The following is a 25881-nucleotide window of genomic DNA, read 5'->3' as shown; positions in this document are numbered from 1 at the left end:
ACCACCAAAGAATGAGAAAGAAACAGGAAGAGAAGCTGTGGTTGTTCCCTTTTTCTTCAGTCCAAAGATGTGCATCTTGGGGAGGGGCTGAGCCTGAAAAAGGAACTCTAAATCTTTTGACTTACAGTAAATGCAAGATTTACTGCATTTTCTTATTTGGGCTGCCTTTTGGAGAGACCCCTTTTTAGCCTTGAAGAGACTTAGGATTTTCCCGTGTTTTCATCCAATACCAGCAAAAGCAAGACATGACAGGCCGAGGTGTTGTCATGAAGGAAGGTCATATAAAAGGTGACGGCTTGTGGGCCCCATGATGTCTCCATGAGCTCTGTTCAGGAACATAGTAGAACATAGGAAGCTGCCATATACTGAGTCAGACCCTTGGTCCATCTAGCTGAGTACTGTCTACACAGACTGGCAGCGGCTTTTCCAAAGTTGCAGGCAGGAGTCTCTCTCAGCCCTATCTTGGAGATGCTTCCAGGGAGGGAACTTGGAATCTACATGCTCTTCCCAGAGCGGCTCATTCCCCTAAGAAGGGGAATATCTTACAGTGCTCACACACCAAGTTTCCCATTCATATGCAACCAGGGCAGACCCTGCTTAGCTAAGGGGACAAGTCATGCTTGCTACCACCAGACCAGCTCTCCTCTTCTCTTCTGTAGGGCTACATGGGAACATATTAAGCTGCCTCCAACCAGGTCGGACCACAATGGAAAGAAAACCTTTTGGGAGGTTCCCAAAGAAAAGAATAATGCAAAAAACATCCAAAGGTTATTTTGGGGGCGTGCCCCGATCCAAGCAGTCAAAATCCACAAACGGACTTTGCATAGACATGGCTAAAGTTTCCCTTAGAAAATGTCAACGAATGCTGAAAGGTGTTTCCAATGATGTTTTATTCTGGGGCAAGATCCATATGGAAGCCATAGTCATTCTGAAGAGATGTATCCAATCCTTCTTTGAACTACGCCGGATGCGTTTCAGCTGCTCACACTTCCTCACTGGTGTTATTGAGAAAGTGATTCAACGCCGTCGCATATAGATTGTGTGTCATTCTTGTCTCTCAAAATGGGATCTCAAAATGGATCTTTCCATTGTGTTCTGACCTATGTAGCCCCTATGGACCCACCCCCCAATTCCATCTCTGGGTGAGGACTGATCCTGACACAGTGGCCGCATCCACATATAACACAGAACCTTGGGCAGAGGCGCTCTAATCCCCGGACCTTGGGGCCCCGGTCCATGGTCTCCAGGGGGGCTCCAAATTTCCGGGGGGGGGCTCCTAGAGCCTCCCTGTGACTGCCCACCATGGCAAACCCACATGGGTTTATTATTGTTGTTGTTGTTGTTGTTGTTGTTGTTATTATTATTATTAAAAGCCGCTGCATGGCCAAGGGGTGGTGGTGGGGTGAGTTGGCCGAGCAGTCGACCTCCTCGCCCCCCTGCCAGGTTGGATAGGGCCAGTTGCTCTCCCCCTGCTAAAGAAAAAGAATCGCCACTTTGAAAAAGTTCCTCTTTGCTCAGTTAGCAGGGGATGTATCAACCTTCATGAGGAGATATAGCTTTCAGTTGCCACCGCTGGGGGTAGAGGAGGAGGTCTACTGCTCAGCTACCCTGCCCCATCCCCCTAGGCAAAGGGCTGGTCCTGGTGCCAAAATCACCTAGGTGTGCCCCTGGCCGCGGGTCCGAGGGAGTTCCGGTCTCCACCCCAGCCCCTGCTCTCCTGTCTGCATTTGGACAAAATGAGAGCGTCCTCACTTTAGTCAGCTAGATTGCAGAGAGGAGGGGGGCTTGAAGGACAACCCCTGCAGCCAATCAGGCAGGGAGAGAAGGAGGAGCTTCAGTCCAAGCAAATGCAGCCTCCAGTGCTGCATTCAGACCTAACGGAGGCTCAATGTAACCCCGGTTTTGAGCAACGAAATTCACTACAAGCCAAGGGTTCAAATTGACCCTCCCGGTCACATTTCCAGCCAGCATTTGGTATCTGAATGCATTTATTTCCCTTCCTCTTCCTCGAGCAAGGGAGAGAAAGCGAAATAAACCCAGCCAGCCAGTATTTGCTGACTGGAAATGGACTCAGGAGAGCTCATATGGCTCTCCGGAGCCTGGGCCACACCCCCTTTTCACGTTATGTCATGCGCAAAGGAGGCGTGGCCCAGCTCCAGCAAGCCCAATAGCATTCAAACACTGGCTGGAAATGTGATTAGGTGGGGCAGGCCCTTCGGCTATCAAGCCATCCCCAATCGTGTCGGGTTGGGGGGTGAATCAGGCCGTTCCCCCCTTGCACATGTCATCACATGCACGGACATCACACAGTGATGCCAGCAGGTGGGACACAGGCCGCCCTTCTGCTGGCTACACCACTGCATCATGGATGCCCCTTATAGCTGTGGAGTCATCAGATTCAGAATCCATCTCCATCCTGCCCTTCTCTGGCTTCCGTTCGCTGAGAAGCAAAGACTGCAAAACAGATCCAGAAGAGGAAATCAGACTGTCCCCAAGCTGTGACCCACGAAAGGAGAAACATCTAATCCCCCAGCAGAACGGTTTGCCAGCCCTCTGGTCATTTCCCGGACAGTCGGACACAGTCACACCCCATCAAGCCATGCAAATACCCTGCAACTACATCACAGGGGCTCCTGTCTTTTCAGATTTCTGAGCTGCTCAGTTGAACATACGCAAGTGGCTAGTCCAGATGGGTCAGGCGGTGGGGTGGGGGTGGGGGTCAAGAACAGGGCGTTTTGCTTGCTGGGCTCAGAGGTGGAAGGGCAGAAAATGAAGTGGTTATGTTTTGCCATTTTTCTTTTTTTTTTTCATTTGGTGAGGCACATCCATGCAAATGCTTAAACCAGGAACTGAAAGATGCTTTGCTCAGCAAACTGCCCCAAGGCATGAACTGACTCCGGCAGAGCTGCCAACAAAGGTAAAGATTGGATTATAATAAAAGAAAAAGCATTCGAGGGAAAGCCACCTAATGCAAGTGCCAGTGTTTCTTTAACTTTTGACACTTGGAGTACAATGTTTTTCTGAATGGTAACAGAAGGCACACACATTTCCCAGGGCTGCACACAGAATCAGAATATTAATCGGATCCGATTCGATGCAGTCCCTATCAGCCATATTTTCATCATGATTTCAGTGGGGATTAAGCTAGTCATGTGCTAGGAAGCATGCCTTGTCCTCATTGCTAAGAAAGGGTTGCCTTGGTTTGCATTTGGAAGGGTGATTAAATGTGAGTACTGTCTGCTGGAGGATACTGCCCTTAAGTGATAGGGGGTCGTAGCTCAGGGGTGGAGCTTCTATAGATGAGTGGGGATTAGAACCTGGATCTCTGCAGTCCTAGTCCAACACTCTAACCATTCTCCCATGCTGACTCTCTGTGGTCCCTGACTGGTTGGGTCAAGGGAATGACAAGATGCTGAGTGGAAATGTTAACTGGGCTCTCCTGCAGTTGCAAGGAAGATGCCTTTCTGCTTTCTGCTTCTGGAAGGGGATTGAGAAAATAATATGATTTGAAGCAGGGATGATAACATGCCCCAGCATTTTCTTATGCCTGCAATTTCGAGTCAAATTGATTCAAATTTGAATCAATTTGAATTGATTCGGTTGGATTTTTTGCACATCCCTACACCTTAAGTGGCACAGCAGGGAAATGCTTGACTAACAAGCAGAAAGTTGCCAATTCGAATCCCCGCTGGTACTATATCGGGAAGCAGCAATATAGGAAGATGCTGAAAGGCATCATCTCATACTGCGTGGGAGGAGGCAATGGTCAACCCCTCCTGGATTCTACCAAAAACAACCACAGGGCTCTGTGGGCACCAGGAGTCAAAATTGGTTTTCAGGGTTTAAATTGTTTTGATTGTTTAATTGTTTTTTAAGATGTTCTAATTGTTAATTGGTGTTTATATTTATATTTCTGTTTTAATTGTTATTGGTTTTAATGGTTTCTGTTTTAATTGTAAACCGCCCTGAGCCATTTCAGAAGGGCGGTTTAAAAACTGAATGACTAAATAAATAAATAAATAATAAATAAATAATTCTACCTATGCATAATAGTCTATGTCATACATTTTTGTCAGAGATTAATTTGATGGGAACTAAAACAATAGACTTGTGTTGAGTGCACCTATATTCCAGGTGTTAAATGCAGTCAGTCATCACAGAACACACCTGCTCAAACTATTTCTCTATTTATTATTGAATCATTTCCAACACCAACTTCATCTTTCTAGCTTTATGAGTCATCCAACTCCATTTTGCCCCATTATGATGGAATGGGTGGTTGCAATCCGATTCTTGAAGCTCATTCCTACAAATACCAGCTTCGTGGGAGGACAGGGACAGAGTGGGGTTTAATGACAATCAGGGAAGTGGGTGAGAGCATCCTTATTGCCATGTCAGTTGAATCATAGAATCTCATTGGCTGTAGCTAAGCAACATCTAGAGATGCAGCCGTGCACATATTCACCACCATTCCAAATGGAACCAGTACTGGAGTGGAGGGACAATAAGGATTCTGGTCCTGTCCAAGGAAGAAGATGATCATCAAATACCTGTAAGAGATTATGGCAAGCAGGACGCCATGGCCCCTATCTGTTACTGTTTCTAGTGGAGTGAGGCCTAGCAGTGATCAGAGGCCTAGCAGTGATAAAGAGGATGGAGAGAGCTATGATGTGCCTGGAAAGAAGGAAGTAGTCTTTTTTGGAGTGGGGAGGCTCTGGGTCCTGGAACAGCCTGGGTTTGGGCTCCATCCAAGCACTCTTGAGCCACCCAATCTCAAAGCCAATCAGCATCGACTCATCAGGCTTCAATGCCGGAGACGTTCACCACAGTGCCTTTCCTGTAACAGGAAATATAGCGGGGCGGATCAGAGGATAGTTTGACATACTATGACTTAGATGATGACAAATATTTGTATACCATCTTCAACCAAAGTTCTCAAAGTTCCCTGATGAGGGAGCCCTGACGGTAAACTCTGGGTGACTCCAGCAGTTCGGCCATGATGGGTTCTTCACAGCTCTCTAGTTGGGGTGCAGAGATCAAACTGTCAAGCTCAGCTGATGCTGCCTTGCTCCATGTCCCTGATGGGTGCCAACCCTTTTCCAAAACCAAACTTGAAAGCTATGGAATTGTACAGGAGGCAGGGAGGAGAGAAAGTTGCCAGCAGACCCCTCTCCTCTCCTCATGCTTCTTGCAAGCTTTGCAAGGAATATGAGAAGAAGTCTTTGCAACATATGCAAGGATCAAATCAGCCCCAATAAGATGCTCTGAAAGTAGCAATGGGGGGCTTCTTGCTGTCCTCTTGGTGCCCCAATAATCTGTTGCTTGAGGCGACCGCTTCTCCTTGCCCCATGACAAAAAACACCCAATGACAGCCATGGCCACTATCACCGTTTCCGGTCAGGTTCCAAAGAAAAAGGGGATCAGGACCACGGATAGCTCCAAGCAGGCAAACAACCGAAACAAAGGAATGGGCACAACTGCTTAAGAGAAATGTTGCTCCACCAGTGACTGGGTGGCGTTGACTGCTAGTTTTTATAGCTGCTGCCCAGTTAGAGGAGATTGGTGTGGTCAATGCCTAGATGGGAGACCCATGTATGCTACCTTTGGGGGTGGGGCCCTAGCTCAGTGGCAGAGCACCTGATTTGCATATAGAAGGCCCCAAGTTCAATCCCTAACATCTCCAGGCAGGGCTGTGGCAGACTCTTGCATCTCTTGAAACTTTGGAGAAGCCATTGCCCATGGCCAGCCAATATAGGCAATACTGAACTAGATGGACTTTCTGTGTTCCTGTGTTCAGTGTCTGGATGGTCCCACCCTTTCCCCAGGGAAGGCTCTGTTGTTTAAAGAAGAGTGTCCCAATTTTGCAAGCAACTGTGCTTAGAGGAAACTGGTTTTGGGATGGCAGGTCCTTGAGGAACTTCTTGGGTCATGGTCAAGGTGCGGACTGACTCTCTTTCCCTTGGTTCTCACGATATGGCCGATACTAGCAACATGAGACCACCCAGAGACTCAGTCATAGGATCTTCCCACACTGATTCATACCCTGAACTCTCCACCTCATTCCCAAGTGGTGGCTGGGGGTCCCAGATCCATGAGTGTGACAAATACTTGTGTTTGTCCCCCTTATGCTAACTCACCTGTTGTTTTCTGTACTTGTCCCAGACAACGTTTTGCCCTGTATGTGTGATCGCAGGCACATCAGCAAGCCTCGCTGGCGCTTGTAGTAGCAGCACACATCGATCACCAGCAAGACCAACAGAAGGACCACCAACACAATGGCCAAGATGGTACCTATTCCCAGTCCTTTCCTTGGGATCTCTGAAAAGGGAGGAAAACACATGCTTGTCAAAAGCAGACATGGAGGGATTGAAGATGTCTGAAATCTGTCCCTAGCTCGATAGAGATGAAGGCCCTTTATCTTTCTGGGCTATCTGTGAATTTATTTAATTTATAGGTTTCTTGAAAAGTACTTTATTTTCCTGAATCCAAGACTAGGAAGTTCTTCTCACGATCCATGAGAAGAGCTTCTGTCGGGTCTGCAGGGAGAGAAGGCTTAGCCCGCTTTTCCCACAGACGATCAAAGTGCAGCCCTGAGCAGCCAGATCGACCACCCACATGACTGCCGGCTCCGTCATGGAGCCGTGGGGGCTGTGGGGATCGGGGGCCATGCAGCCCCCATAAGTCCCAGTCCTGGAGAGACCCCCGAGCCCAGGAAGCTGGCTGTAGACCCCTGCTCGGGGGTCTACTCATGTGTCACTGTGCGCCATGGCGACACATAAGCAAAGAAATGAGGTTAATGAAGCATTCGCTCATTTAAGGGGAGGGGGGAATTCAGTGGGCTAACCGCTTTGGGACCACCGGGCTCACCTGTGAGACCAGTGATTCCCACGATAACTGGGCCCACTTCCCAGTGATCATGGGAACAGCCTCTGCCCTCTAGGTTTTTTCCAAGCTCTTTGCTGTTAGAAATGAGGGGTTATCTTCAATTTAGGGACCTCTTCCTTTTGGGTAAATAGTATAACCTGGATTTAACTCATATTTTGTAAGAGAGTCATCTTAAATTCAGGGTCATCTTCTATTCTGGTAAATATGGGCATATACCTGCTTTCTGCCCCGCCTGAGCTTCCTCTGAGGTAGAGTCCAGCTGGTGGCTAACAAATACCTGTATTAAATAAACATCTCCACTATCGGCTCAGCTGTCATGGCTTTCCTCACAAAGCATCTTGGGAAATGTAGTTTGATGCTCAGAATTATCTAGATATTCTTAGCCCTCTCCTTGGTCTATCATTCCTTGGGGAGCGTGAATGACCATTGAATCAGTTTACATATGTAATGTAGACACACTCTGACTCTTGCAGAGAGACTGTTTATAGCTCACCTTCTTTAATAGTGAGTTTCCTCTCCTTTTGGCCCAGCTCATTCACTGCTGTGATTACAGCTTCTGAAATACTGGCTTCTGATGGTGAAGGGAACTAAAACAAAGGAGTTTTAAAAATGAGCCTCTCCTTGTGACATGATTTATTACAACATTTCCAGGAAGGGTATGGTGCTATAGCAAGTGAAGAGAAGCATATCTAGGCATTTCCCTTGGTCATGCCATCTGAACCAGCTGATCTCCGTTTATTCTGAGCAATTTGCTTCAAATCACCTCGTGAGTTCTCTGAAGCAAGCAGATTAGAGTCAGCTGAGATCGGTTCAGAAGACATGACCAATCTCTGCTTATTTGAACTCAAATAAGAAGTTGACATTCACATGGACATGGGAGACACACTCCCAAAGCCCAGAGCCCGACTCGATCTGAGATTTCATGTATGCATGAACCAGTCCCAATCTTCAAGGAAAGTCAAAAGAGTTTCAACAAGCCAAGTCTAATTTCTCAGCATGATTTGGCGCATTTCTGGCACCTGTCTTTGTATGTAGTTCGGAAACTTCAGTTAGTTCAAAATACAGCAGCTAGATTGGTCTCCAGGGCAACTCGGAGAGATAATATTATGCCTGTTTTAAAACAGTTGCACAGGCTGTTGATATGCTTCCGGGCAAAATACAAAGTGTTGGTTATTACCTTTAAAGGCCTGAACACCTTGGGTCTGGGCTACCTTAGAGAGTGCCTTCTTCTATATGATCCCCATCGCACTTTGAGGTTATCTGGAGAGGTCCATCTCCAGTTCCCACCAGTACATCTGGTGGTGACTTGGAACTGGACCTTCTCTGTAGCTGCTCCTGGCCTATGGAATGCACTCCCAGCAGATATCCACAGTTTAGGTTCATTGTTGGCCTTTAAGAGAGCCCTAAAAACGTACTTGTTTGGCCTGGCCGTCCAAGGTTTTAAAATTGTTTTTAAGTATTGTTTAAATTGTGCTACGATTGGTTTTCTGTGGTTTTAAGTAGTGTGTTTTAAATGATGTTTGTATTTATTCATTCATTCATCAAACTTATATACCGCCCAAACTTTCATCCTTGGGCGGTTAACATAAAACAATTAAAACACATATAAAAGTTAAAACAAATCAACAGTTTAAAATCAACCATAAAATTAAAACAGACCATTTTTAAAAGCTGAGAAAGCTTGGATGAAAAGATGGGTTTTCAGGTGTTTTATAAAAATTAAAATGTTATGTTTTTTTAAACTAGTTGTACTCCACCCAGAGCCTCTGGGTGGGGTGGTTTATAAATGGAAATCATTAGCTTCATCTTCATCATCATCATTGACATTTCACACCAACTGATAACAAAAGGAGATCTCAGCTTTTCTCCCAAGAGGAAAGATTTGCCAATTTCCACAGGAAGCCCACCAGCAGGCAGCAACCCTCCGAATGTAGTGCCTCACCTCAACAGCAAATATATAGATAGATTGGTCCTTTGCCACCAGCTTGATGTCCTCATCCTTGAAAACCTTCTCCTTCCAAGAGAGAGTGACAGAAGGGGAGGGGTTGGCCAGGACAGTGAAGTTATATTTGATGGAATTCCCAGCTGGAATGACAAGCGGGTCACCTGTGGGGAGCTCTATCCTGGGAGCGACTGGGGAAGCAGACCAGATTAGCATCAGACAGAGGGACTCAAAGAAAAACAGCGGAAGGTCCCTGCTGGATCATACCAAATACCCAAGACCCAATGTTGAATTATAATCTTTTTGGCCACTCCCCAAGCGTGAAGAATCCATCATTGCTGATGAAGTGTTAAGTTCCATATCCTGGGAATATATCCCAGGAAAACATAGCTATCTTTAAAACACAATGATAATTGCAATGTCTTATTTACAATTTTATGGACTTCATCCCAAAAAGATGCTATAATTGGGCATGACCAAACCATATGTGATAATGTCCCCTCATAAATATTACATCTCCAGCAAGTTCTGAACCCAGCCCTTTCTGAACATCCTCTGGGGAGTCCAGTAAGAGCGAAACAAAAGTTTTTGCTGAACAAGTCTCAATTTAAGATCTATATATGCTCGTTTCATTATCCTTAGTGCTATTAACCATTGGTCTACTGTAATGGTATATTCAAGATCCTGATTACATAATGCACAAATATAATCAATATCAACTTTCTCTTTCTCTTTAAGTTTTAAAAACTTAAAAGGTTTTTTAAAAAAATCTCTATTGAAGACTTTTCTTTTTCGCCAGGCTTTTACCCTGTAGTTTACCTATTTGCTTTTTTTTCTTTTTTTGTTAGTTACTTTAGTTTTATTTAGAATGTAATTTTAATGCTGTCTTGTTTTGCATGTTTTTGTACACTGCCCAGAGTCTTCGGAGTGGGCGGTATATAAAATATTTCAAATAAATAAATAAATAAATAAATAAAATGAAACTGTAGCTTTAGCTTGTTCTAGTAGATGTTCCAAATCCAGTATTAATGATGGAGTTTCTGAAGCAGCAAGTGCATCATGTCCAAATAACTGTTAAAAGGTGCCTGTATATACTGCCAACTGGCATTCAAAGGGATATTGAATTCATTTCTCAAAGCATCAAAAGATTTAAGAACCTCTTCTGAGGTAATTAACCTGAGGTAATTGCGTACCTCTTCTGAGGTAATTAAGCACTTTCAGACAGCAGGCTTTATGACAGGAATGACTGCGAGGCTTTGCTGCAAGTTCAAATTCCCCCCCCCCCCAAAAAAAAAAACCAATGCAAAAAGTCAATTTTTCTTACCCTGGCTATAAATCGGGCTACACTCTAATGCGCAATGAAAAACCCGAATTGTGTGAGAAGTGCTTCCCGATAGCTCACAGGGACTCCAGGGCAAATCTGGCCAATATGTGAATGCACCCGCTCCTTTCCAGAGGAGAAGCAAGCTGAAAGCCCTGTCCGGAAATGCTCCTGGCTGCCGTTATTTCTCCAACCCCTCCAGCGACACCTGCAGGCACCAATACTGTGCACGTTTACGCAAGATGCTTTTCAATGCTGGCTTGGGGTTTCAAAATAGACTTGGGGGAAGTCCCTAAAGATTTTTTTAAAATGCTTGAGCAAAATAATAACCCTAACCAGGTCTGGAGCGCTCTAATCGTGCAGGGTAAATATGGTCCGTTACTGTAACTTCCTTGTTTGATGTACACGTGTGAGTGTCCAGCTAACTGACTGAAAATGTTTCCGCAACTCGGGTCAAATTAGGTAGCTTCCTCTTTTGACCAGGTAAGACAGTGAGGTTCTACACACGATCCGCGTGTGTAGAGCCCAACTGGGCTCTGTGGGGAGAACGACTTCGCCTGCTCTCCCCACAGACGAGCTGGGAGCTCTCCTTGGGTGGCTGGATTGGCCACCCACATGACTACTGGCTTCGTCATGGAGTTCTGTCACCTTATGCAGACCAATTTTCCCCTCCCGGCATGATGGTAAGACCTAAAAGAGCTCTTACATTTCACCTTGAGTGTGACATGTGTGAAAGCCACTTCTTTCCGCTCTTCGATGCTAGCTTTGCAGCTGTAGTTTCCAGCATCTGAGGGTTGAATGTTTTTTATCTCCAGGCTGCCTCTTTCAACAGAGATACGTTCTGTCAACCAGAAGGGAGATGTTGCCATAACTGGCAGTGGCAAGAGTGGAATTTCTATCTCCGGGTACTTCAGTATACCATCTCCTACTCACCAGAAGGACTGATGTCCTGGTTTTGAAAGATCCATTTAATGGTTGGTTGTGGGATTCCTGTGGCTGAACAGCTGAAGTCTACTTTTCCCTTCTCTGTTATTTCCTTCTCAGAGGCCATCTTGGTCACAAATGTGGGTCTCTCTGTAGGCCACAACCAGAGATAAAACATTGACTCAGATTCAAACTATGGAAGTAGGGACAGAACAGAGAGCTTTGCACTTGCTTCAGTGGCCTTCCCCATTAAGGCTGTGTCTATTATGCAGTGGGTTGGGCAGATTTTTTGGACCCTACCTTCCCCTCAGGTCACCCTCTAACTGATAGAATTGTACAGCCCTCAGGGACATACTCAGGGAGAAACTCACAGAGCACTTCTGGGAGAAGGAGTGACGGGCAGTATTTGACCCCCTCATCTCTCCTTCTCCCAGAAGCGCTCTGCAACACAGAGAAGTATGTCCCTGAGGGCTGTGTGACCCACAGGGACATATTTCTACCAGCTGCATGGGGAGGAGAGCTGATCTTGTTGTAGTGAGCATGAATTGTCCCCTTAGCTAAGAAGAGACAACACCTGCCTGTTTGCATGCAGAAGGTCCCAAGTTCCCTCCCTGCCATCTCCAAGATAGGGCCGACAAAGACTCTTGCCTGCAACCTTGGAGAAGCCGCTGCCAGTCTATGAAGACAATACTGAGCTAGACGGACCAATTATCTGACTTGATATAAATCAGCTTCCTATGGAAGATAGGAACCCTGAAATTCACCCTCCCTACTGGACACTGGGCAACACACAACTATTTCCAGTCCTCCAAAACAAGCACGCAACTCTCCATTCTGCACCCACTCCAGGAGTCCAGATCTGAACCATTGAAATCAGGTGTACTGGACAGCAATTATGGGCATCTCCACATGATGATTTCTGAACCACTATAGGTACATTGGAAGATGCCTTATACTGAGTCAGACCCTTGGTCCATCTAGCTCAGTATTGTCTGCACAGACTAGCAGCAGCTTCTCCAAGGTTGCAGACAAGAGTCTCTCTCAGCCTGTCTTGGAGATGCTGCCAGGGAGGGAACTTGGAACCTTCTTCATGCAAGCAGGCAGATGGTCTCCCCAGAGTGGCCCCATCCGCAAAGGGAAATGTCTTACAGTGCTCACACATGTAGTCTCCCATTCAAATGCAAACCAGGCCAGACCCTGCTTAGCAAAGGGACAGTTCATGCTTGTACTACAAGACCAGCTCTCTTCCCATTTGGGAGCTTGGCACGCTCACCGGTTTTTGATCGTGTGTTAGATAAAAACAAAGTTGGAGGCTGGGAGCTTGATTGCCAGCAGAAAGACAAGCACACCCTATCCAGAGATTTCATCCCCAGCTTCTGAACGAGGAAGGCAGGGAAATCATCCTATCCAGCTGGGGGTTGACTGATAATCACACTCCCTGCCTCTGGCCTTGATTTTATCTAACACACAGTCAAAAATTTGGACTGTGCCCTGTTCCCAGATTCATGTAGGAGGCTTCCCTTAACCCGATATTCATCATGTGAACTGCCCTATGGTTTAACTAGCCATATGGGACTATTCGGCTTGTGAAAGGAGGTCCCATGACCTCCTGGGATGAGGTCCCATGACCTCCTGGGATGAAACTGTACTAGGATTCCCAGTCTGTAAAGGGTTGATATATTTTTCTGAATTCTAAAGGGTGAGTGAGGGGAGAGGGAGTGTTACCCTCTCAACTGAAACCGAATTGCCTGAGGACACTGAATACATCTCCCCAAGGACATGAATTAGATGAAAACTGGTTTAACAGTCATTCCCTCATCCCAGGAAACATGTGGGAATTGTAGTTCTGAGAGGAGACTTGCGGGGGTGGGGGGTTGCAAACAAAATTCTCAGAACTTTCACCAGGAAGCTTTCTACACCCGGCAAGTTTTCTGTGAGGCTTTTCTGCAAACTCAATGCTATCCAAAAAACCCAATGCAAAAAGTTGCTTTTTTAAAAAAACCCAGATATAAATTGGGTTGCGCTCTAACGAGCAGTGAAAAGCCTGAATCATAGGAAGCTGCCATATACTGAGACAGACCATAGGTCCATCTAGCTCAGTATTGTCTTCACAGACTGGCAGCGGGGAAGTAACTTGCCTAGGGAGCAAGAGGTTGCCGGTTCAACTACAATTCCCAGGATTCTTTGGGGAAAGCCAGGAGAGAGATATTGGTGCAAACTGGATAACATTTGCTGCATAGTTTTACCTGATTTCTGTAATTTCTTCCCTTCCACTCTGCCCCATATATTGGGGGTGGGAGGTGCTACTGAGCATAAATGCTAATCCATGCTGGGCTACATGAAGTTCAGAAGTCTAAGTTCCACTGAGGTTGACTCTGCCCAATAGACATTGCCAGGTCCCCAAAATAATGTCACTTACGGATCACACGGATTTGGATCTGGGCAGTAGCAAGGCCAGAGTCAAAATCCCCCTTGCACTGGAAGGTCCCACCCTTCTCTGGGTCAGAAAGTGTCATATTCAGCCCCACAGATAGTTCATCAATCTCCTTCCTCTTGTATGGTTCTTCTGAGTCCTCTAAGATTTCTTCCCCGGATGGGTCATACCAGGTTAACTCGGTTTCCCCACCTCGTTTCACTGCCAAGTAGAGGAGCAAAAAATAAACAATCAGTATGGAAGATTTCTGGATTAGGGCGATGGTGGGGAAAAGGAGAGAGGACTAGCTAGACCAGCACATCCATCAGATACAGAAAGGTTAATAATGACCCACCCAAAACTAACAATGTTTTGATGGATGAACGAAGAGCCGAGGAAGAAGCTGGGGAGAGTCTAGACATACATAAACACAGGACCCACTATGTGCATTCACTGCATTATCACCTATGCAATATTTTCTTAAAGACCAAGCTCAGAAGAAACAATTTGAAAGGGGCTGTGTAGAGCACTGACTGTCTATGACATCATAATGTTTGTACGCCTGAAAATATAGGGGGTTTAACCAGGTATTACGTGAATGTATAGTCATCCAACCAATGCTTTAAAGAGAAGGCTGATAATCCACTAGGGACATGGGGAAGGGGACGTCTAACAAGGAAATCAATATTTGCTGTAAAAGCATTTCCTGTCATTTGAAGAGGAAAGGCGGCCGAAAGCTATGCTCACCCAATAAAGGCAGATGATCACGCTGGATCCTGTTTTTATGTATGTCTGTACATACCCTCAGTTATCTGCTTTCACCTTTGCAAATGAAAAATGCCGGTTCCCCCTTCTGCACATCCCCATTGATGGGAATAATCTCCAGAGATGCCTTTTCACAGTGGACAGCCCCTAGGAGAGAAGAGACACATGATATAACAGAAAGTTAGAGGATGGGGACGTAGGTCGGTCTCCAGGCAGCACTGGGAAAGACTCCTGCCTGAAATCAAGCCGCTGCCACTCAAAGCAAAAGATACTGAGCTGGATGGACCAAAGGTTTGACTCGCATGCAAAGCAGATGCTCTGTGGCTCCATCCCATGCTAGAGACTTCCCAGGCACTGTGTTAAAGTTGGCATTGCCTGCGAGCAAAGGGTTTCATATGTGTGGCACACAGCCTTTTAGATGATATGAGGTCATTGATTGAGGCTGGGAGGGGGCCTGAAGAACAAATGTGCTTCCTGAAAGACCCCCTAAAAGTGTTGATTAACATAGGAAGCGGCCATATACTGAGTCAGGCCATTGGTCCATCTAGCTCAGTGTTGTCTACACAGACTGGCAGTAACTTCTCCAAAGTTCCAGGCAGGAATCTCTCTCAGCCCTATCTGGAGATTCCAGGGAGGGAACTTGGAACCTTCTGCATGCAAGCATGAAGACTCTCTTCCCAGAGCAGCCCCATCCCCTAAGGGGAATATGTTACAGTGCTCACACATGCAGTCTCCCATTCAAATGCAAACCAGGGTAGACCCTGAGGGGACAATTCATGCTTGCTACCACAAGACCAGCTCTCCTCAATGGCCCTCGCCTTTCCAGAATGTGAATGACTAGAGAATGACTAGAACTAGAGTTATCCGCCAGAATCATAGGTATGGGGATATCCATCCTGGTTTCCTATTACTGAAGTATCTTTTTCCTTCTTTAAATCACCCTCATAAATGTGTCCACCTGTCAAATCCAGCAGGGCTCTTTACTCCCATCACTGCTGCATGATTTGACTCTTCTGTTGGGTTGTCAGTCCAGTTCCAATGGCATTGTTCGTCAGTTGGAAATCTGGCCCCATTTTGATATTTGATATTTTGAAAATCAAAGGTGGTCAGCTTTCAGTTTGGCTCCGATTATTACTGGTAAAAACTGTAAAACTTAATTCTTATGGATAAATCCTTACGATAAGGTATAACTCACATATGCAATACTGGTGTACTAAAAAAAACCACAACAATATCCAGCAGCAAACACTTACTTACTTACTTACTTGATTAGACTTCCAAAGGTGGATCAGGGCAGTTTACATTAAAATCAATGAACAATTAAAAGCAAATTACAATTACAATTAAAACTAGATAACATTAAAACACAATTGGGATGTTGCCAAAAAGTTCCAGTTAGATAAATATAGATTTTTTTAAAAAAGCAAATTTGAATTATGAGAATATGCTCAGCTTACACACACACACACTTACTTCATTTCAACTCCAATCATTCTAACTTAGAGGTTATCTTAGAGGTTATCTTATCATCATCTTAAATTTTAATCTGTAGAAATGAAATAGCTTCAGGGCAAATTAAGTGTCTTTGGACTGCAGTCTGGAAACACACAAATCCAGCTTCCCTCCCCAGGCAAGAAACCTTTGATCCCCTCCATCTCACCTGCAGCAAGCATGAAGATGAGAAATCTCCCTGGTCCCATGTTATTGGCATATGATGTGGGCATGAATTGAGCTGCTCACGCAGCAACAGCAGTTTGGAACACGGACAACTCCTGAGCTATTTATTTCTTCTCCCCCTCCCCACCCAGGTCTTTTTTCTTACATCCACCCAGGCCTGAACTCACGTGCATCACTAGGGGAAGGCGAAGGAACTGGAGTTGGAGTAGGAAAAGACTGTGAGGGATGCAGAAAAAAGGTGACAGATCTCCCTCTACGCAACAGAGAAATGGAAAACGTGTGTGTGTGTGTCCACACATGCAGTTTTCTGCATTCATGCTTAGGTAATGGATTTTCAAAAGTAAATTTGTATAGGTTGTATTTTCGAACTGGCACCACAGAAAGAGTATAAGAGGATCTGAAACTAAGAATACAAAACACAACTCAACAGATCCAATGATAGGGGGGAAAGCCTAACTTCCTTGGAGTAATCATATTTTTGTTTGTTTGTTGTTTGTTTGTTTGTAAACAAACAAACAAACAACAAACAAAAATATGCCCTCTTGGGGCAGGGGCTTTGTAAACAATGAAAAGCCCCTGCCCCAAGAGGCTTACAATCTAGAAGGTGACAAGAAAAATAGGCAGTTCTTTCTGTTCCAGATCCTTAGGCTGACAGTTGGGTGGGGGTGAGGGTGAGGGCTGTGCTAAAGACTTCACAGGAAATATAGATTTTGAGGAAGGATTTAAAGGAAGGAAAGGAAAAGCTCATATCCAAAATGCAAAACACAACCCAACAAATCCAATGATAAAACTGGGGGAAAGGACATAAAGAATGAATATATAAATGTAAACGGTATTGTACACTATAAAGTCATATAAACATGGTGATGATGATGATGGATCATGCGAGGCAGAAATGCCAACAAAACGTAAATACACTAAATACACTGGCATGCTGCAGCAGGTGCAGGCAGGCTGGGCTCAGGTTGGCAAGGCAGAAGGCAATAGGTATGGCAAGGCAAAGCAAAGCAAAGCAAAGCTCGCTCGCTCTCTCTTCTCCCTCGAGGCAGAAAGGCAGAATGGTGGTTGCTGCCTCTTTAAATCTAATTGAAAATTGTTGTTGTTGTTGTTGTTGTTGTTGTTTACACAGTCACAGCAGCAGCAGCAACAACAATAATAATATTATTATTGTTTACACAGTCAGACAGGTGTTATTGACTGGTTTGTTTAATCCAGACATTGAGTCCTTCCCAAGGACCTGGGATGGCTGAATTTTATTGTCAATGTTGTTGCTGTTGTGATAGATATCGTCGTAGAATATAGGCTGTTTGTTCCCAGTAAAGTTGCTTTTTGTAATTGGCTGGTGGTGATTTCTGTGGCCCCTATGGTGTTGAGGTGCTCTTCAAGTTTATTATTATTATTATTATTATTATTATTATTATTATTATTATTATTAACACTAAACAACACAACTAACTTTATTTGGATACAACCCACAGTTTTGTGGTATATTTTATCAATCAGTGGGGACTTCTTGGTGAAAATATGGCATACAAGTGTTATGATAAACAAATGGCTGGAAGAAGGAGGAGGATATGGAGGGGAGGAGAAGGAGAAGGAGAAGGAGAAGAGGAGGAGGAGGAGGAGGAGGAGAAGGAGAAGAGGAGGAGGAGGAGGAGAAGGAGGAGAAGGAGAAGAAGAGGAGGAGAAAGAGAAGGAGAAGAAGAGGAGGAGGAGGAGGAGGAGGGGAGGAGGAGGAGGGGAGGAGGAGGAGCTGCTGCCCTGCTTCCTGTGCTACTGCCCCGCTCTTTATCAAGTTCAGCCCACTGCCCCCCTTGCCCTGATGCATATGCACAGCAGCCATTTGAGGGGCCAGCCCTGTAAAATACTTTTCTGGACTGAACCCTCAAATGACCATTGAGCATGTGCATCTGTTACCAGTTTTATGGCTGCACACCCCTTATCCACCAAAATCCCCTACCAGGTTTGGTCTGAAGGGCGGTAGTTATCATAGTCACTATGCTTGGGCTTGATGTGGGGAATTTAAAAGGGATGTGCAAATCAGTTTGGATTCGAATTGATTCAGCTTAAATCTGGGTGATGCTACTGATTCGAATTCAGGTTGAATCACCCCTTAAAAGGGGAACTCCATTCAAATTCAAATCATTTTTTTGAAATTGGATTCAAATTCAATGAGAGCCATTTGGCACTTTTTAAAACCATTCAGTGGTTTTAAAAGGCACCAAAACTGGCTCAAATTGATTTGAATTCAAACCAAATTTGAAACTGGTTTTTGAATTTGATTTGAATTCAAAACGGATTTTTGAAATGTGATTCATGCACACCGCTAGAATTTAACTCAATTTAGTACAAACCTGCATACAGCCAAACTGTACACAACTTTAGAGCAAACCTGCATACAGCCAAATTTCCTGGTACATTGAACTACTGGGAAAGGTGACGGTGGATAGGATACACTCATAAGAGCACAAAAGAATATAAACAGCAAAAATTATATTTCATACAATACAGAATATAATTTTTACAAGATGAGGGGGTACCAACGTATTTCTTCACCTAGGGCAGCAAAAACCCTAGGGGCTGGCTCTGAGCAGAGAATGTCTTTCTGAGACAAGCTACTGACAGACTTAAAAGGGGGATTTCTGTGTCACTTTGACAGACTCTGGAGATTTTGATATCAGTCAGCAGGAAATAAAAGAGGGTTGCTTGGTTTTTATTCCGTGCCTAGGCATGCTACTGTTGTATTTCTGTCAGCATTTTATGACTTTGTGACTGGGTCTTTCCTTACTGCTCTCCCAAAGGAAGAAAAGAAAAGATTATGAAGCTTTTACATCTTCCAACCACTGAGGAAAGTTGTAGACTATGGTGAGGCCACACCTGGAGTACTGTAGGGATGTGCATAAAACCGGTTCTCCCGGTTCGGTTCGGGTCCGAACCGGGTCCGGACCGGACCGGGGTGGTTCGGTTTTGGTTTTGCCAGACCACCCCCCCGGTCCGGTTCGGTTTCGAACCGGTTCGGATCCGAACCGAACCGGTTCAGATCACAAAAAGTGGCTGGTTTTGAAGGGGACATTGTGTTCTACCTGCCACCCAAATTTCAAGTCGATTGGACCTTCCTCTGATTTTTTACAAATTTTTTTCAAAAAATAAATTTTTGCCCATAACTCACAATGTGGAGCCCTTAGGGGCAAAAAAGCTGGGGTGGGTGGTAGCCACCCATGGGTGTCCTCCACCCCAAAAATCCCAAGGCAATTGGTGGCTCCTAGTATTATTGGTGAATTTCTGAAGAAAAATTTTTTCCCATTGGCTAGAATGGGGGTTCGGGGCTGCCCCAGACCCACCTCTGTGGGGTGGCAGCACCCCCAAAGTGGGTCCGGGGCCATGGCAAAAATGCCCTCAGTCCCTCCCAGCAATCCCCGTAGAGATAGGAGTGATGGTTCTGTTGTTTTTCTGAGGTATTCTGAATGTAGATTCTATGATAGCTTATGAGATTTCCAATGAGACACCATGAATCCACTCTCATTTGCTATCACAGAATCCACACTCACTCAGAACACCTCAGAAAAACAACAGAACCATCACTCCTATCTCTACGGGGATTGCTGGGAGGGACTGAGGGCATTTTTGCCATGGCCCCGGACCCACTTTGGCGGTGCTGCCACCCCACAGAGGCGGGTCTGGGGCAGCCCCGAACCCCCATTCTAGCCAATGGAAAAAAAAAATTTCTTCAGAAATTCACCAATAATACTAGGAGCAACCCAACAATTGCCACCCCATCTTTTTGGCCCCTCTCTCTGGGCGCCCTAACACGTAACACCTAGTCAGTCCATCTTAATGCCTACCTACTACCACCACTCCTATCCAAGCAAGTAAGAGGAGGACACTCAGAGAGACAACACCCACTCTCTGATCTAACAAAAAGGCCACTGCTGTGCTGCCTGCCAGCACAGCAGCAGCAGCGGAGCAGCACACTAAGCACAAGAGCAGCACACACAGAGAAGAAGCAGGAGGCGGAGCAGCAGAGCAGCAGACCTGCCGCTCTGCATGATGGGTGACGTGATGCCCAAAGGAACCACCGCCTCACTCAGTGCCTGCCACTGACTAGGCCCGACAGACAGAAGCCAGCCAACCTGCTCTGCTCTGCTCTGATGCTCCCCATGGATGATGCACACACACCCTACATCTGCATCCCAATGACCAGACCAGACCAGACCAAGTGCGCAGAGTCAGCACAGGCCAGCAGCCACCAGCCCAGCAACAACAACAGCTACTACTGCTACCACCACAACCAGTGTTGCCGCTACAATAACATTCCCAGTCCAGTCACGCGCGCCACAGCCTGAGCCTAGCACACAGCCAACAGCTGCTGCCAGCCAGTGCCTGGCAAGCCCAGCCAACATGAGGAGGAGAGAGCTAACAAGTAGACGGCGCACGCACATCACCAACCCATCACGACGGCGCAACTGCAAGGGGAGAGGGCACAATTACAGGCAGGAGGAGGAGGAGGAGGAGGAGGAGGAGGAGGCGGGCGAGGCAATCCTAGCACAGATTTGAAAGTTTAAAATCCACCAGGACATCTTCTAGAATCTAGACTTCTGTTTTTTCTACCACCAGCTGTAGTGTCTAGTTAGTCAGTGTGCTGTGCAGCTGAGCTGAGCTGAGCTGAGCTGCATGTGAGGAAGGGTGATTGTAGCTAGTTCTTTAGTTTCAGCAGACTGAGCATTGAGCATGGGCAGTGGCCTTGGGAAGCAACACAATTACACGACACTCACCTGCTGCTGCTGGTTCTAGAAGTTGCCTCTTCTCGTCTTCACCTCTTCGTGTGTGTGTGTGTGTGTGTGCAGTGAGTGCATGCCTTTTGCCTTGCTGGAAAGAAATGCTTCTCTGGTCCACCACCACATATCTGCTCAAGGACACAGAGGCCCAAGGCAGAGGTGGTGGCACCAGTGTGAGTGCATGTGTGCTGGTGGTGTTTGCCACCACAGGTGTTTTGTGTGTGTATGTGTGCGCTGCTAGCTAGGAGGGGGGAGGGAGGCAGGGAGGGAGGCTGGGAGGCAGGGGGGAGGAAAGGGGAGGGGGAGAGGGATGTAGAGGGGATTGAAGGGGGGAGGGTCCGGCTCAGAGTTGGTCAGCCACATATTTGTGCACACACGTGCTCACGTGTGTGCTTCGGTGGGAGAGACCAGACTCTCATCATCTGCCAGACCGGGGTTGGGGGCAGGTGAGGCGGTGGTGGGCTGGAAGGGAGGGAGGATGGAAGGTGGTGAAGAGGAAGGGGAGAGGATGAGAGGGGAAGGATGGAGGGAGGCATGGGGGGGAGGAAAAAAAACATGTAGACAGACACACACCACACTACACACAGAAAGCATCCACACACAGAGACAGTGCTAGGCATCCATTCACACAGACAGACAGACAGACAGACAGACACACAACAGGAAGAGACAGACTGAGCCTGCACCACACACACACACACAGACCCAATTCCCCCCCTGCACAGTTATCAATCAATATGTTGTGTTGGCAGCCAGTTCATTGCTATTCTGATGGTTTTGGGTTTTTTGCCATCAGCCAACATCAACAGTGACCACAATCAAGATGAACATAAGATGATAATAATTCATTCGTTTCATTTCAAAAAATCACCCAATCATCTTCTCCATGTAAACCAAGCCCCCCACACATGATTTCTGGTGACATTTTCAATAAAATCAATTCATTTGGCATTCATCATTTTGTTCTCCCTTTGTCACCTTTTTTTCTTTCTTTTGCATAATTTTGAGGCTTGATTTTGACATGGGGTTTTTAAAGAAAAAATTATTTACATGTTTATTTACATACAGTATTTACATATCTACACTGCATTTTTGAACGTATACCCGCCGCTGCCGCTAAGTCTAGTACTCCGTGGGCTGTGCTACTTTGGGGGGGTGTGCCGTGCCCACGCCAGGTCCCCAAATGCTGACAGGTGGATAGATAAAGGGCCTGTGCTGGTCAGCATTGGGTTTCTTTTTAGGTGGGCGTGGGCATTGTAAACATCTGGCCAGTCGCAGCACTACAACTACTACTACAACTGCATCTCTGTGTGGGCACACTACACGCTGCGACTGGCTGGCACGGCTCAGCATCTGTCACGTCAGCTCAGCTAGAGGTGGAAGGGGGGAGGGTAGGGATAAGCACAGAGTTCGAGCCAGGCAGGTGACCAACCATGGGGCAACCCACGGTAATCACTCGCCCATCTCAAACTGCAGCTTGGGGTAGCCCAACAGGGGGAGGTTCACCTTAAGGAAGACCAGCTGCTCCACCAGACCAGGGTCCAAGCGGGAGCGAGAGGGTGTCACCACGTCCCCGGCACGTGAAAACACCCGCTCGCTCTGGACACTGGTTGGGGGGCAGGAGAGGAGGCGCACAGCCACCACCGCCAGGTCCGGCCAGACTTGGCGGCGGCTCGCCCAGAACTGTGCGCAGTCCACGCCGTCTCCCTCCACAGGCTCCTCCAAGTACTGCGCAACGCATTGCTCAGCACTGGAGGGGGGCCTGGCAGGTCGAGCCTCCCGCATACCAGGCATGGCGCCATAGCAGAACCGCTGAAACCACTGGGCGGATCTCGAGTCGGTAGCAAATGGCTGCTGCGATGGCGCCGCCTGGGATGCCGCGCTGCTGGACTGGGAAGAGGGAGGGGAAGGGGAAGCTGACGCCGGCTGGCCGCCCATGCTGCTGCTGGGTGCGGGTTGGGCCGCGAGGGCTGCCCCCGCACCACTACCAACACCCTGGTCTCTGCGGGCCCTAGCGGCCTCCTCCTCCCTAACCTTCTCGACCAGGATGCCCTTCCACCTGGGCAAGTCGTCGGCACTCACGGCATTGCCCTTGAGGGCTGGGTGACAGAGACAAGCGAGGACATACTCCTCCCTGTCTCCCAGCACATCAACGAGCCGCTTGTCAACCCCAGACCTCAGCCTCCCAGCCAGAGCACAACCCTCTGGCGTGGTCAGAGAGATATGGAGTCCACCCATCAGCTTCTCGAGACCAACAGCTGTGGGCAGCGCCTGGCTCAAGGGAGTGGTGTCGCCACACAAGCCCTTCGTGGCAAGCTGGAAGGGCTCGAGTGCCGACACCGCCTCGGACATCTGCTTCCACTCTGCGTTCGAGAAGTCGCAGACATCCAAGGACTCGTCCCTCGCCAGGGCGACAAGGGCTCTCTCCTGCTCCAACAGGCGCTGGAACAGGAGGAAGGTGGAGTTCCACCGCGTCTCCACATCCGTAGGGATGAGATGGCGAGGAAGGCCAAGGTCATCCTGCTTCTGGCGAAGCAGTCTCCTGGACTTCTCGCTGCGGTGGAAGTGGGCGGCCAGCTTGCGGGACTTATCCACAAGCGTAGCCGTGGCAGCAACAGCACCTGCGATGGGGCGGGCCCCCTTCTCCTGGGACGCCCTCAGCTCCTTAAGGCCAAGGGCGTCCCTGACGGTCAGATGGAGCGTGTGTGCCATACACCGTATGTTCACACAGTCCATGACTGTCTCGACAGCGGCGGTAACGTTGGCTCCATTGTCGGTGACAATGAAGCCGCGGGAGAGGTGTGGACACCCGCCAATCCACTCCTCTATCTGGCGGTCGAGTACGGCCGCCACCTCCTCCGCGGTGTGCCTCGTGTCCATCGTCTCCACGTGCAGGACGGCCCACCTGTGCCGTAGTGCATCGGGAGCCGCGCCGGACCCGGAAGCATCGCCCGCGGAGGTCCCCTCACTCTCCGGTCCCCACCAGTGGGCAGTGAGGGCCAGGAAAGAAGCGTGCATCCCACTGACACTGGTCCAGAGGTCAGTCGTGAAATGCACGCTTGTCCCGGCCGGAGCTGCACGCAGCTCGGCCGACACGAGCTCCCTGCACCGGCGGTACAGGGAGGGGACCACGTTCCGGCTGAACGTCGTCCTTGAGGGGATGACGTATTCGGGAGCCAGGTATTGGAGAATACGGCGGAAGCCGTTGTTCTCGACCACCTGAAACGGCTGGTCATCGGTGGAAATCATCTCCCCTATGAGGCGGGTGAGGTGATGATGGTCCACGCGAACAATACGCTGGCTGCCCGAGGACTGCGTCCACCGCTGGACGGGCAGTGTAGCCTGCCTGCTGGCTGGCACACTGCCGCTGCCCGCCCTAGTGGCAGATGCACAAGGCGCACTAGCGCTGCCAGCCTGTCCCCTGAGACCTGGGTGGTGACGCTCTATGTGTCTCCACATAGGCGTCGTACCCAGGTGCGCAGGGTCCCTTCCACGGCTGACAAGCATCCTGCAGTGGACACAGCGGGCGTGGAATGGGGCATCTTGAGGGACCTCAAAATGCACCCATGCACCACTGCCCTTGGCCTCCTGCGCCCTGGGCGCCGTCCTAGGCCGTTTCTCGCAGGGTGGCTGCAGTCCTAGGGGGGGGGCGGCCGCCGCTGCCTGCCCACTGCTGCCACCCAACCCGCCCCTTCCGCCCTCCACAGCGGAGGAAGGGCCCGGCTCAACTGGCATCGGAGAGGCAGGCCTCTCCTCCACCACCTCGCCAGACCGCTCCCCACCAGAGTGTCGGGCTTCACGAGGGGGGGCCCCACTGAGCGGCGAAAGGATAGGGGGAAGGGGCCCCAGAGGGAGGGAGAACCTGGCTGCATCGCTGCCAGCCGCACTGTCCTCACCGCCCTCTACCTGCTCTTCCAACTCCACAGTCTCCTCCACCTCAACAACTGGCGGTAGCTCAGCAGCACCTGGTGCCGCCGGCGAGGAGGGACCCGCCACAGCCCTAACAGTGCCTCTGCCTCTGCCGCGATTGGCGGCAGCAGGCGTGGGGAACTGAATCCTGCGCACCAAAGATGGGGCCGGAGCAAAGAATTCTCCAATGGGGAGAACTGGGGTGTCCTCAGGCTCCCCGCGTCCTCTCCCTCCCCGTGCCGCAGGCGCACCCCGCACCTGGCCTCTCCCACCTCTGCCTGCCAGCCTTGAGCGAGCCCTGCCCGCCACACGGCGCTCAGACATGCTGCTAGGTCAGAAGGAGGGAGACTTTAGGAGGAAGGCCAGACAGGGTCAAAAAAATAATTTGGAGGGGCTTAGGGGCCAAAAAAAAGGCAGCTGATTTGGAGGCGGCGGGGGGGAAGTTTGTTTTCAAAAAAGGAAGCCAATTGGGGGGAAAGGAAGACTTTTTGATATGGGGGGGGAAGCCAATCGAAGTGAGGGGGAGGGTGTCCTTTTTGAATTTGGGAGTCAACCACCAAGCCAATTGGGGAGATGGGTCTGGGAGGGTTTTTTTTTAGAAAAATAGGGGGTTAAAGGGTGGAACCCCGGTGTGGGAGGGTGGCACGGGCAGTTGGGTGGAGTAGTTGTGGTGTGGGTGGCAAGTTTTTAGCTTTTTTGGGGGGGGAATGTGGATGGGGGGAGGGCACAGCACCTACCGGGGGTGGGGGAGGGATGCAGTCAACGCTTGGGAACCTGCAGATCAAAGGAGGAAACCCTTATTTAGTGAACTGGAACACAAAGTGTGGGTTCTGGGGGGTGGTTCTCAAGTAATGCTCCTGTGGGGGGAGCATCAAACTCAATGCAGCCTATTTAGTGACTCTAAATTGCACACAACCAAAACCAGAACCCAGTCACACCAACACAGAGGTTGAACCCACCCACTCTGTGACTCTGCCTGCCCAATGCCATGGCAAGCAAGCAGCAGCAAACACTTGATGGCAGCCTCATGGATTGAACATCATGATCATCATCATACGTGTGTATTGGCCCAGCATGTAGTGGCAGCATCAGAGCCCAGCCAGGACCCCACTCAGACTGCCCCAGAGGCAAGGAAGCACTCTGGCATGGCATGGGCCCAGCATGTAGTGGCAGCATCAGAGCCCAGCCAGGACCCCACTCAGACTGCCCCAGAGGCAAGGAAGCACTCTGGCATGGCATGGGCCCAGCATGTAGTGGCAGCATCGCATCA

The 25881-nt window shown here is 48.4% G+C and overlaps 1 protein-coding gene and 1 long non-coding RNA gene across 3 annotated transcripts; one reads left to right on the top strand and one right to left on the bottom strand.

The window, feature by feature from the left end:
* Positions 1-4190: 4190 nt before the first annotated feature.
* On the bottom strand, positions 4191-15966 carry LOC128333260 (neural cell adhesion molecule 1-like). Its single transcript, XM_053268532.1, has 9 exons — positions 15911-15966; positions 14308-14397; positions 13492-13707; positions 11082-11222; positions 10855-10989; positions 8828-9018; positions 7379-7472; positions 6138-6318; positions 4191-4837 (listed from the first exon to the last, which is right to left on the bottom strand). The coding sequence occupies exons 1-9, from the start codon at positions 15948-15950 to the stop codon at positions 4798-4800; spliced, it is 1128 nt and encodes a 375-aa protein (XP_053124507.1). The 5' UTR covers positions 15951-15966; the 3' UTR covers positions 4191-4797.
* LOC128333262 (uncharacterized) lies at positions 4479-18836 on the top strand. Of its 2 annotated transcripts, XR_008310890.1 has the most exons (4): positions 4479-4552; positions 6163-6287; positions 16059-16250; positions 18729-18836. It is a non-coding gene; the product is annotated as an uncharacterized LOC128333262 (long non-coding RNA). The 2 variants fall into 2 exon arrangements; XR_008310889.1 differs by lacking the exons at positions 16059-16250; positions 18729-18836 and having other exon boundaries at positions 6163-6417.
* Positions 18837-25881: the final 7045 nt, after the last annotated feature.

This window comes from Hemicordylus capensis, chromosome 7, assembly GCF_027244095.1.
Source record: "Hemicordylus capensis ecotype Gifberg chromosome 7, rHemCap1.1.pri, whole genome shotgun sequence".
Classification (NCBI taxonomy): domain Eukaryota; kingdom Metazoa; phylum Chordata; class Lepidosauria; order Squamata; family Cordylidae; genus Hemicordylus; species Hemicordylus capensis.
This window is presented reverse-complemented; position numbering and strand designations above follow the sequence as displayed.